This window comes from Sceloporus undulatus, chromosome 7 (assembly GCF_019175285.1).
Source record: "Sceloporus undulatus isolate JIND9_A2432 ecotype Alabama chromosome 7, SceUnd_v1.1, whole genome shotgun sequence".
Classification (NCBI taxonomy): Eukaryota; Metazoa; Chordata; class Lepidosauria; order Squamata; family Phrynosomatidae; genus Sceloporus; species Sceloporus undulatus.
This window is the reverse complement of record NC_056528.1, coordinates 821,999-835,157: the sequence shown is the minus strand read 5'-3', so window position 1 is coordinate 835,157 and position 13,159 is coordinate 821,999. Positions and strand designations below refer to the sequence as shown.

The following is a 13,159-nucleotide window of genomic DNA, read 5'->3' as shown; positions in this document are numbered from 1 at the left end:
ATCTTTGCACCTCCTTCCCAAGAAATGTAGATTGCCCTTCGTTTCCCCAAATGTCTCTCCGCAACCTTGCCTATTTTAAAGTGATGATTTATCTATGTACTCTATTGTAACCCGCCTTGATCCTTCTGGAAAGGGGGGATATAAATATATAAAATCTATTATCTATTACTGTATTGGGATTATTGTAGCAATGCCCGCCTGGGCCACTAGATGGCGGTGATGCTTTTCCTCCCAAAGGAGAATGGATTAAATGGATTTTTAATGAGAGGGAAAGAGAAAAAGAGAGAGATGGATGGGGAAAAAAGGGCTGCTTTGCAAAAGCTAAATCATAAAAGGCGCACCCCCCAACTTCACAAAACCAGCTGTCAAGGAGGCTTTTTAAAGGGAGAATGAACCCCCCTTTGTTCCAAAGATGCACGCATTGAGCATTGAACATTGTCATGTTATGCTCCGGATGAAAGCAGCGCAGGAGGAGAGTGAGACAGGGAAGCCGATTTAGTATCCTTTCAAAAAGCCCCCCTTTGCGCCTACGTTTTGGGGGATCTCAGGTGGGAAGGATGGAGATTTGGAGGGATATGACACTCTTCCTCTGTTGTTGTGGGTTTAACACGATGATGGATCACGAGGGAGAATCACGCATCCCTTTTGCAGCTGTAAGCATGGCGACCGATCACGAGTGCAAAGTATGCATCTCTTTGGCATCTGGAAGCGTGCTCATAGATCATGAGCATGAATTATGCAGCTCTTGTGGATTCGCAAGCATGGCAATCGATCACGAATACAAATGATGTATCCCTTTCGCAGCTGCAATCGATCATGAGTGTGCATTGTGCAACCCTTTTTTTGCACCCAAAAGCATCCTGACAGATCGCGAGTGCGAATCCTGAAGCCCCAGGGCCATTTGCTGTCCCAAGACCCTGTGGATATATAATAACATCATTATAAAACTGCGCTGGACCCACCTGGCCGAGCTTTTGGTAGATGACCCCAAACTTGAAGTTGTTGCTGATGACGTGTTCGTCGAAAGTCACGATGAGGCGGGAGGCCTGGAGGAAGCGCAAGAGACAGAATTGGGATCTGGGACGGAAGGGAGACTCCGACTCCCATCATCCAGGTTGGAGGGAGTATCCTGGGAGCTGTCCTCCTGGGACCCAAAAGGTAACTTTCCCAAGCTCTGATACCCCAAAACGCTCTTACCTTTGGATACAGGACAGGGTAAAAGCGGTCCACGTTCACATCTTCGCAGACCAGCTGCAGCGCAGAGAAGAAAGGAGAACAAAAAGGAGGACATCAAAACTGGGTCTTTCCGGACAAAGACAGACATTCAGTCTCACACATGGGGATGCATTAACGCTTTAGGACTGAGCACCAAGGGACCAAATATCCTAAAGTCCCCATCAAATACCATCTGATCTTGGAAGCTAAGCAGGGTCAGTCCTGGTTAGTCCTTGGATGAGAGATAGCCAAGGTATCCCATGCGCTGGAGGCTCTCTTTCAGAGGAAGGAATTAAGGATCCCTTGCCTAAGGAAACCCAATGAAATTAATGGGGTCGCAGGGGACTTGGGAAACATGTATACCGAAAAGGGACCATCAAATCCTATGTGATCTGGGAAGCTAAGTGGGGTCTGCCCTGGCTAGTCCTTGGATGGGAGACCACCAACGAATTCCAAGGCTGTATTCTACTTCAGAGAAAAGAAACAGCAAAACTACTCCTGGGTATCCCTTGCCTATGAAAAATTCATGGGGTGACTGTAAGTCAACGGATGATTTTAAGGCTTGTCCACATACACACAAAGCCCCTCTGATCTTGGAGCTAAGCAGGGCCATAACTGGACAGCACTTGGATGGAAGACCACCAACACATCCCAGGAGCTTTGGGCTCCATTTCTTAGGAAGGAATGTGCAAAGCTCCCTCTGAGTATTCCTTAAGAAAACGTTACAAAAATTAATGGCATCATCAGATCTGATCTTGGCAGCTAAGCAGGGTCAGCCCTGGTTAGTCCTTGGATGGGAGACTGCTGGTGGGCTTCTTCTCCCTCCATCCCAGACCCACCTTTGCCATCTGGACCACATTTGGGAACTCCGTCAGGCAGGAGATGGGGATCACGTCGTGGTACGTCCGGCATTTTGTCCTGGAAATAAGTGGAAAGATGGCGGTGAGTTGGAAGTGTGCCAAGCTGGACAGCGGGATTTCCCCCCAAGTGACCCAGGGGATGATGGACTACAGAGTAGCAAGCCCCTCTTCCTCCCAGAGGTTTTGGGATGCTCTTTGCTTCTGGATTACAATATCCAGAATTTCCCCTTCCTTCCGTTTCTCTAGCATTGCAACTTACCCAGAGCCTTAGGGATGTTGCACGCTTTTGGACTACAGCTCCCACAATCCCCCTTCTTTCTAACACTACAACCTCTCAGAAACTTAGGGATTTTCCTTTCTTTTGGACTACAGCTCCCAGAATCCCCCTTCCTTCCGTTTCTCTAACCCTGCAGCCTCCCAGAACCTTAGGGATGCTCCTTGCTTTTGCACTACAACACCCAGAATCCTCCTTCCATCTGTTTCTCTAGTATTGCAATGCTCCCAGAGCTTTGGTGATGCACTTTTTTGGACTGCAACTCCCAGCATCCTCCCCAACCAGACAGATCGGCCCCTTACCGCAAAAGGAGGCGAAGGTGCTCTTGGTCCCCAATGACGTCGTACTTGAGGGAGAAAACTAGATGTCCCAACGCCGTGTCCATGGAGTAGTAATTGAAGTGCTCCTGACAGAGGGGAGGAAGAGGAGGAAGGTGGGCACAAGGCCAAGGGGCAAAAAGACCCCAAAGGGTCAAGACCCCTAAATCCAGGCACCCCGATTCCCACAATCTCTGGCACAACAATGGGCACCTTAGGCTCTTTGCTCCCAGAAACAGCAATTCTGCATCTGCACTGCAGAATTAATGCAGCCTGACACCGCTTTAATGCCATGGCTCAGTGCTATTTGCAATTTGGTGCTATTTCACCTTCTCTGTTGGAGAGCAACGGTGCCATCGCAAACCCTTTCAGCAACTGCTTGCAAAGGATAAGGCTCTGTGCCAACTGGGCACCTACATTTAAATCTAGGGAGCAATAAAGCTGGGATAACAAGCAATAAATAGATTTGGAAATGGAATTAAAAACCATCCAGTCCTTGACCACAAACAGGGAGGGAGAAACCTTTCTGGGCAAGAATGGCCAGTCTGTCCCTGGCACCGTTTTGAGGCCAGACACACCTTTGGCACACAATGCCAAGGAGCATCGTTCTCTCTTGGGAAAGGCAAGGAAGGCTGGCACAGAAGGGAATTTTGCATTTAGGGAAAACCCCTAAAACCCACCATGGAGGATATGAGTGATGCCAGGCATGTGGGGCCGGGCACGCAAGGGGTCAAGTCTTCCTTTGAGGGGTGTGAGAGATGACCACTTGCAAACCTAAAGGCCTCTTCTGGGGTTAAAGCCTCCTCATGGGCCAGAATAAACAAGAATGGTGCAATGGTCAGACGATTGGGTTAGGACTCTGGGAAACCAGGGTTCGAATCCTCACTCGTCCCTGGAAGCCCACTGGATGGATGGATGGATAGATAAGTTAAAAGATTTAATGAACGATGTTGAGATAAATTAAACCAGGTAAGAACAACTAAATGGAGATTCTGTTTTCTAGTTAGGATGGCTCACCTTTCCCAAAAAGTGCTTCCGGTAGATCCTGGCCATATGGTTGCACTCCAGCTTCGCCTTGAAGGTAGGTGACTGGAGCCGCTCCGTTTCGGGGACGCTGGTCAGTTCGTGGTTGGTGCCTTCGATCCAGTAGCCCCCAAATTGGGGCAGAAGGATGAGGGGGAACGGACCCTCACGCCCCAGGACCTGCGGAGAGGAAGAGGGCACAGACCCAACAGGTTGGCCAAGACCCTAAACCGCAGGGTCCCCATTGATATCCCAAACCTCAGTGGCCAAACACTAGCCCAAGTTTCTTGTGGGCTTTTTGGGCTTTGTGGCCATGTTCTAGAAGAGTTTCTTCTTGATTTTTCGCCAGCATCTGTGGCTGGCATCATGATGCTGGTGAAACGTAATGGCCAGGCATGCGCCAACAAAGCATTCCTTACCTCATGGACACTGGGATAGGGAATGTAATCCTCTTCCGTCTGCAACAAAACACAAAAATACAAACTCAGGAAGGGCAGCCAAGTCAGACAATAATTGCAATACTTAAAAATCTATATTATACTATTTTATGGATTGGCGGACTCTCCTTCTTTGGAGGTATTTAAACGGAGGTTGATGGATGTTTTTCAGGTTTTGCCTTGAAAGAGTATTCCTGCATGGCAGAATGGGGGTGGATTAGATGTCCGCTGGGATCCCTTTCTAACTCTTAAGATCCTGTGATGCCATGTTTTAATGCACCTTCAATTTCATGTTTTAATTGCATTTGCTTTGTTTGACATTGTTGGCCCTGAGTGCCATTTCTTTTTAAGGGACAAAGCCAGGTTGCAATGCTAAGAAAGCAGTCACACAATGGCTTCCAAGCAGGGAAAGCAGAGTGTGAAGGCACAACCCACACCAACCCACTTGTATTATTTTTCCCTGCCCTTTGCACACTTCTTCCCCCGAAACCCCTGCCGTCTAAAAGTGTGGGCATAAGAGCGGTGGAAGTGGCGTGTGCCATGTTGCATCTGGCACCAGGTGCGGCTAAAACAAGGATTTGGAGATGCGGCCGAGCGGAAAGAGGAGCCAGCTGCCTTCCACCTCCAAGAAAGATGAAAGGTGTGTGTGTGTGTTGGTGTGCGATTTGCACTGAAGTGAAGGCCGGGGAGGCCCTGATTCCTCTCTCCAGATTGGCAAAAGGATGCCAAGGGGAGGAGGAGAGAAAACATCTGGCCCGTCTTTCCAAGGAGACATCGCCAACTGGTACAAAAATTACAAGTTGTATGCAGTTAAGACAAACTTCAGAAGTTGTTCCCTGGTTCTTAGAAAAAGGGATGAAACCCAGCCAAGTCAGTTCCTTTCCTTGCCCCCCAATGGCATTCCTATAGCCCCTTTCCATGCCCTCCAACAGTCCCAGTTTTGTAGGACCTGGCCCATTGTGGGCATCCTCTGCCTTCCCACTTTCTCAAATGCTCTTAAAAAACGTCCAGATGTAACTTGTGGGCCAGTCTTTGCCCAACGCAGTGATGTTCCATTGGCTTGGTTGGGAAATATGGGGCAAAGCCTCTCCTGCTTCCCCCCACGGAGCAGACCATGACCCACATGAGACCCCTTTCCCAGCCCAGAAATGCCCCCATTTTGCAACCGTTGCAGAGCTGAGAAGGGAGCCTTTGCTTTGGCAAACCTGAGCAAAAGAAGGAGACTTTGTGATGCCTTTGGGGCACATTGGGGCCTATATTTTGCATGGGGCAACATGCAGAGAAATAATACCAAGAAAGAGAGGCCGGCTGGCAGGGCGGCCAATGAGAAGTTGCTGGAAGGCGTCCAAAGCTGAGAAACCTGAGCCAAACGGAAGTCCCTGGCAAGGATAGAGGGAAGCGGATGGCCTCTCCTTCCTTCTCGGCCCATAAATGTCAGTGATGGATCCCAGAGAAAAATGCCATAGGAAGGGAGGAGAAACCCAAAAGGGCTCTGAGCATCTAGGGCAGGATTGGTACTCATCCCTTCCTCCTCAATGCCCAACGATGGAATGGGTTGGGATACGGAAATGCAGCCAAAACAAAGATGAAGCAAATATTGGGACTGGGTTTGGTCTCTGTCTGGTCAGGATTGCCCCAAACCCTGAGGTTTCTGAACCAAATCCTGAAACCTGGCAGTGCCATGAAGCTTTGTGCATTTAGTACCAACCGCGGTTTAGTCATTTTCCTGTTTCCAAATTAAGAAAGAAATCTTAGCAAAGGTTTTGGGGTGAAATGGAGAGATTATTCCTTTGTTTTGTTGTGGGTTTTTCGGGGTTACGCAGCCATGTTCTACAAGATGTTTCGGCAGCATCTTATTCCTTCTCGACTAGTTAAAAAGATGGGATGAGGGCAACTTAAATCTAGCCTCCTTGCTTCTAGCCAGAAGATGGATGCAGAGCAGAGAGTGAGTCCTGGCACTACAAGGACTGCTAGTAAGTGCATGGACTTTCTCTTTGCAAATTGCATCAGTGAAGTAAACTGGAGCAACTTGCAAATGAGCTCGAGGAACCACTGTTGGGATTCCAAGCAGTGACAGTGGCAGCACGTACCTTGAGAGGCGGAGGGAAGGAGCATCGCTGTTCGTCCATCCTGCTTCCCTGAAAGACACATGCGGAGAAGCCAGAGTCAACAAACGCCTTGGCACCAAACCGTCCCGGGCCGGCAGCCAAGAGTGGCTTTGCTTTGTGGGTGGGGGTTTTGCAGGGGGACAGAGGGTGCATCCGGCTTGGCACGGGGCAGGTGAGCCAGCCCCAGGATCTGCAAGCAGGGCAGGTTCACGTGCGCAAGGGAGCACATAAACCAAGCTTTGGAACGTTGCTTTTCCAAGAGTGCAACTCCCAGAATACCTGGGTGCAGGAACATTTGCAACCAGCTCCAACCCAACCTTTGCAAAATTACTTCTTTGGACTACAACTCTCAGGAAACCTGTGCAACTGGTTCTGAGCTTTAGGATGCCACTTTTGGGGACTACATCTCCTGGACCCATGCGCAGGAGAGTCTGCAAAGCTGGGCAGGGGGAATATTATGCAAATCATAATCCCAAAAAATAACTTTCCCATAGGGCTGCTTTACCCCTATTTACCCCTTGTAGTGTTGTCACCCCCGGCCCATACTTTGCCCTGGTGGCTACCAAATCCCTCTGCCCTGAGCCAAATGATGGGACCTGGAACCTGTCCCCAAATCTATCCCCCTCTTAAACCTCTCCTTTGCCCTCCTGATCGCCTTTTCCTTTTCTGTCAAGTCTCTTCCTATGGATATTGTAACCCTGAGTTGCTGAATGGAAGGCATGCCTCTGAGCATGTGCAGAGTACACTTCCCACCCAAACCAAACGGCAAAACAAGCTATGATGGCTGGGGAGAATGGGGGTTGTATTCTGACCCATGCAGAGGAGACTAAGCGGGCCTGTCCTTAGTTGCCTTGGATTGAGGATGATGGGATACGACGTCACAGCAAGGATGGACTCATGTCTCTTTTTCCAGATTGTATGTCAGGGCGAGGCGGAGTGGGGAAAGGGGTCAAGGACTCTCTTTCGCACTCGCCACTTCCCGGCTGCTGTCTTTGGAGAACCAGACGCAGACATCCACCTTCCCTCGGCCAAACTTTCCATCCCAGGTGAGTCACCAGGTGTTTCTTGCAGGACAGGTTTCCCAGAATCTGACATCCCCACCTCAAAAATCCCTGCCCTGGGGTCAAAAAAGCTCTGATTCACTCCAGTCTGCCCCTCTGATGTCACTAGCCCCATCACTGCCATCATCATCCCCGGCTGCCCCAGACACGGGTTCAAATTGGGCCAGGCCCCAAGGAGCGCGTGGGTTGCCTTTGACTCACCTGCATCTTCTCAATCATTTCAAACAGCTCTGCGTTCTGCAAGAGATGGGAAAAGAGGAGAGAGAGATCATGCACTAGTTGTGGCAGAGGGGTCCCCAATCCCCCCATGTTGCTATTCACCCCAGAATGCAATGGACCCACGCTGCACCGGTTCCATCGCCCATCCAGAATTTAGAAGGAAGACTTGCAAGGAAAACCCTTCCCAGACAAACTCTGCATCAATGCCCATTTTACAAACCAAGGCACTGAGGCTAAGAGATGCCAACCCAAGGCTGTGATGGGACTCAAACTTCAGGTGGACCTCATCCCTGGACCCCTTGCAGTCTACCAAAGGGGATGAGGTTCCTATTTTTACACCCATGAGACTGCTGCAAACATACACACAACTGCGTGCACCACCTTTGTGCAGAAATGCCACACTCCTTTTAACCTCCCTTGCATTGGCAGGTAAGCTGGCACCCAAACAGTTAAATGCCCCCCCATCCCTCTCCATGACACACAAGGCCTGGCTGGGTAAAGCAGGGCAGGGAAAGAGAAAGGAAAGAAACCTGAGCCTTTGGCTGGGATGGGAACACCAAACCTCCAAAAATGAAAGGTAGGCTGGGGTACAAATAAATCCCCTGACTCCCCTTGGCGGTCTGTCTCTCATTTGTGGGGCCCCCAGCCACCATCCCTTTCTCCTTTGCAAAACCTTTCCTCTTTGCAAAACCTTCTCTGGGGGGGGGGGGGGTCAAAGGTGTGGGGAAAGAGGAGACCCACCCAAGAAGGGTCATGCATCCCCCCAAAATGTAGGCGTGTGTGTCTGTACTCACGCTCCAGCCATCCTCCACCGCAGAGACCCCCCATAGCAGCCGTGGGGGTCCGGGGAGAGGCTGGTCCCCCTCCATCTGCCTTCCTCCTCCTCCTCCTCCTCTTCCATGGATCTCCAATGGCTCACATCCTCCCTGGACTACCACTTCCACCGCGTGGGGCTTCCGAGGGACCGCCAGCCTTGTGTACCCCCTTTTATTGCCCCCCAAGGAGGAAGGAGGGGGAGATGCAGAGGGGCCCGATCCACCACGAAAAGGCTCCCTGGACCTTGCCCTGCCTCCTTCCTTCCTTCCCCAGCCAGCTCCAGGATCTGCTGCTGCTGTGTGTTTGTGTGTCTTTGTGTGTGTGTGTATGTGTGTACACTTTGGGCGGGGAGCCAGGTGCCGGAGGGGAGGCCGGTGCCAAGAGGAGGCAGGTCTTGGCCGCAGCCCTTCCCCGGACTCGAGTCCCTTCTCTTTTGCAGTCAGGAGGCCAGGAGGGAAGGAAGAGGAGGAGGAGGACCACTCTCTTCTTCTTGGACCACTGGGGTCGCCATGGCAACCGAGAGGGATGGGGAGGAAGGATGGAGGGATGGATGGAGATCTCTCCCTTTGGACCCAAAGTTAGGGGGCAGCTACACTGTAGGAATAAGGCAGTTTGACAACACTTAGCTCTGTCCTATGGATCCCTTGCATTTGCAGCCTTTGCAAGGTCTTGAGCCTTCTCCCATTGACTCTTTGTTTGCAGTGTGCCTTCAAGCCATTTCTGACTTATATGGAAAACCCTATCATGGGGTTTTCTTGAGAAGGGATGCAGTGGGGTCTTGGTATCTGTTGGGGTTTGGTTCCAGGACCCCATGGATAACCAAATCTATGCTCAAGTCCTATTATACGCAATGCCATAGCAAAACAATGTCCCCTATATTATAAGATGGCAAAATCAAGTTTTGCTATTTGGAAATTATATTTTTAAATACACATATTTTCACGCTGTGTCTGTGTGAAACCATGGATAAAAAAATCCATGGACATATGCAACATATTGGGAAAGTAACATAACACCTAGTATATAGAAGAATAGCTAGTAAGACTATATGACTTTGCAACAATGGATATCTTATCTATGTACAACAATATACAGTCCAAAATGACATTCCTCCAAGCTCGATTTTGAGGACTATCTCTCCGCTTTCCTTTCGGCCTGGAAAAGCAACAGGGAAGTCAGACTTTCTCCCATCCCTCCGCCCCAAACGCATCCATCTGTCTTTGCAATTAAGGCCAGTTAATTAAAGAGAATTAAACCAGTTAATGGCTCTATTAACTGACCTGGGAAAAGCCAGCAGAGGCAGATGGGACTATCCCCCAAGGCAAGCCCAGCCCCAAAACTCCTCCGTCGGCTTCCCAAGGGTTGACATGGCTGGCTTAAAACCCCTTCCTAAAAGGCCAGGGATCTTAACCTGGGTTAGACTGTGTGAAGTGTGTCTCTGAGCATGTGCCGAGTGCCTCCTTATAGCCAGGGAAGAAACACAATAGGTCCAAAATGATGAGGGACTCCCTTTTGGGATCAGGTTTTGCCTTCCAGAGATGCATGGAGTGCTGGGCCATGACTCTGGAAGACAGACAGTAAAAGGGCTGGGTTGCATGGCTTGGATGGCAGCTTCCTTTCCCCTCTCCGTTTCCCTCGGATCGGGTCCTTTTCCTAGGAAAAAGCCTCCTCTCGGTGCAGAGTTTTGCAAGAAGAGAAGGCAGGGAAGGCTGCAGCCGCGCTTCCTTTTCTCGCAGGAGGACTCTGCTCTCCGTTGACATTGGCGCCGGTTCAGCAATTGGCAGATTGGCAGCCAAAACAAGGAGGCCTTTCACCTCCCTGCGCCTCATTTACATCCGATGCCAGCTGCCCCAGCGGTTGGCAAAAGGGAGGGGAGAAGCCTTGGTGGAGAGCTGCTTTTATGGTGGAAACGCCAAGGCCTCTTCCAACCCAACCAGGGGTCCTTTGCACCTTGGAACTGGGAACAAAGGGAGCATTTCCCCATTTCAAAGAGGCCTGCAAATATATATGTTCATGGGAGGATGCCAGGGTTGGGTGGGAATGAAGCAACAGCCTGGAAAGTGTTCAAATGCAACCATAGCATGTGCACTTGTGTATTTAAGAACATGCAAACTTTGATATTTTGCAAGAATAAAGAATGTCGTTGCTGTTCTTGTGGTTGTGGGCCTAAGGCCATGGGGTTTTCTTGGCAAGTTTCTCCAGAAAGGAGTTGCCATTGCCATCCATCGAAGCTGTGAGAGCGTGACTTACCCCCAGTGGGTTTCCATGTCTGATCTGGGATTCGAACCCCGAGTTCAACACTTAAACCACTACATGACGCTGGCTCCCACAGAATAAAGGATATTCAGAAGGAGCAAACCTTGATTTTGCTATTTTATATAATGCCATTTTACTAGGCCATTGTATTTAATGGGACTTGAGCATCCATGGATTTTGGTATCCATGGGGGGTCCTGGAACCAAACCCCAGCAGATACCAAGGGAACCACTGCAATGATGATGATGATCATGATGATGATGATAGTGATGCCACCCCATTATATATAATGGGACTTGAGCATCCGTGGATTTTGGTATCCATGGGGGGGTCCTGGAACCAAACCCCAGCAGATACCAAGGGAACCACTGCAATGATGATGATGATCATGATGATGATGATAGTGATGCCACCCCATTATATATAATGGGACTTGAGCATCCGTGGATTTTGGTATCCATGGAGGGTCCTGGAACCAAACCCCAGCAATACCAAGGGAACCACTGCAATGATGATGATGTCATGATGATGTGATAGTGATGCCACCCCATTATATATAATGGGACTTGAGCATCCGTGGATTGGTATCCATGGGGTCCTGGAACAAACCCCAGCAGATACCAAGGGAACCACTGCAATGATGATGATGATCATGATGATGAGATAGTGATGCCACCCCATTAATATATGGGACTTGAGCATCCGTGGATTTTGTATCATGGGGGGTCCTGGAACCAAACCCCAGCAGATACCAAGGGAACCACTGCAATGATGATGATGATCATGATGGGATGATAGTGATGCCACCCCATTAATATAATGGGACTGAGCATCCGTGGATTTTGGTATCCATGGGGTCCTGGAACCAACCCCAGCAGATACCAAGGGAACCACTGCAATGATGATGATGATCATGATGATGATGATAGTGAGGCCACCCCATTGTATATAATGGGACTTGAGCATCCGTGGATTTTGCTATCCAGGGTGGGTCCTGGAACCAAAACCCAGCAATACCAAGGGAACCACTGCAATGATGATGATGATCATGATGATGATGATAGTGATGCCACCCCATTGTATATAATGGGACTTGAGCATCCGTGGATTTTGCTATCCGCATGAGATCCTGGAACCAAAGCTCAGTATAAACCCCAAACTGCAAATACTTTTTGGAAACCCGCACAAGTTTGGATGACTTTCTTGCAACCAGGAGGGGAAAAGGTTAAGATTATTCATTCTTGCTGTGAGAATGAAATGCACAAAGATTTACATCTCTAAAATTGCCTATGTATACATACACGCAAACAGAGGGCCCATTTTTTAAAGTTTCCAACCTTCCTGTTCAAATGTGGATGAATCATGCCTTGCTTGGCTTTCTGCAGTTTGCATCCCAAGCTCTCCGACCACCAGGAAGACATGATGCCAAACAGGCACGATTTTGTAAAAACCAACCAGTCTTTTAAGATGCAAGTTATGGGAGAAGGCATTTTGGCATCAGGAAGCAAGAGGTTGGCATGGGGTTGGAGCGACTGGAAGCAAAAAAAACCCCAACAGTTGGGGTGGGATGGGGAGATATTGAACCCGGCACTCCCCTGCTTTTGTTTGGGAAGGTCCACCGCTGCTTCTCTGCAATTTTCCTACCTCCTGCCCCACAACTTGCCTGATTTCCCTTGCAAACACTCTTTGGGGAAGGAAGGAGGGTGCGGAGAGGGTGCCGCTTCTGCTCAGAACTGGGGCAATATTAGTGCTACTCTTATTATTGTCATGTTTCATGGTCACCTAGATCTAACTGACCGGGGTCTTGGGATATTGGTCATTCAGCGTCCATCCAAGGTTCTAGACCCCACTGAAGTCTCATCAGATAATGCAGCCTCTTCTCAGAAGGGTCATCCCTATCCATGGCCATCTCATTCAGGTGCTTTCCCATTTGGCTTTGCGTGCATTTCTCAACGTTGGCCAATGTGGTGCCATGGATTGAGCATTGGACTATGAAGTCACAGTCCAACGCTCAATCCACCGCACTGCATTGGCCAACGGTAAGAAAGGCACCAAAGGTGAGACCAGGATTCGGATCCGCACTCAGCCATGGAAACCCACACATGGAAGGCAAAGGCAAAACCTCCCTTTGGACAAATCTTGGCAAGAAAAGTTGGAAACGACTTGAAAGACCCACAACACACATACGCACATCAATGTAGTTGTCTGTATTCTGGTGCCATTCCTTGCAGACATGGTAGCAGGGAGTTCGTTGGGGGGCAGGAGATGGCCACCCATCCCAGGAGAAGAGTGACGGATTTGGCCACCTTTGACCCCCCAATTTGGGCATCACATCCACAGAGGAGGAGCGGCCACTGGGCTGCTTTGGTGGCCATTTTGTCTGGGGCAAAGCCACGGGTGGTCAGTCCTCTTACCTTGGGTTGGCGGAGAGCGGCGTGGGGGGCAGGCGTAGTTGCCCTTGCCCCCTCTAAGGTTCCGCTGAGGGAGGACTGGAGAGACCCATCGCTCTTTCTGGGGAAGGAAAGAAGGAAAAGCCACATTTTAGACTCTTGGCTCCTGAGCCATTTTGGGAA

At 49.7% G+C, this 13,159-nt stretch overlaps 1 protein-coding gene across 3 annotated transcripts in view; it reads right to left on the bottom strand.

Annotated features, from left to right (window-relative positions):
- LOC121937014 (RAP1 GTPase activating protein) overlaps nt 1-13,159 on the bottom strand; it is a 41,900-nt gene that overhangs the window by 11,921 nt on the left and 16,820 nt on the right. The window contains exons 3-11 of one of the 3 annotated variants that reach the window (XM_042479807.1): nt 13,001-13,097; nt 7,497-7,532; nt 6,217-6,264; nt 4,109-4,147; nt 3,684-3,869; nt 2,652-2,755; nt 2,055-2,133; nt 1,198-1,251; nt 963-1,046 (exon numbers count right to left, since the gene is read on the bottom strand). In XM_042479807.1, coding sequence (XP_042335741.1) covers nt 963-1,046; nt 1,198-1,251; nt 2,055-2,133; nt 2,652-2,755; nt 3,684-3,869; nt 4,109-4,147; nt 6,217-6,264; nt 7,497-7,514 — 612 coding nt within the window. In that variant the 5' untranslated portion in view covers nt 7,515-7,532; nt 13,001-13,097. Of the gene's footprint in view, nt 1-962; nt 1,047-1,197; nt 1,252-2,054; nt 2,134-2,651; nt 2,756-3,683; nt 3,870-4,108; nt 4,148-6,216; nt 6,265-7,496; nt 7,533-8,308; nt 8,656-13,000; nt 13,098-13,159 lie in introns of those variants that run through there. The other 2 variants (XM_042479805.1, XM_042479806.1) reach the window with 2 other exon arrangements.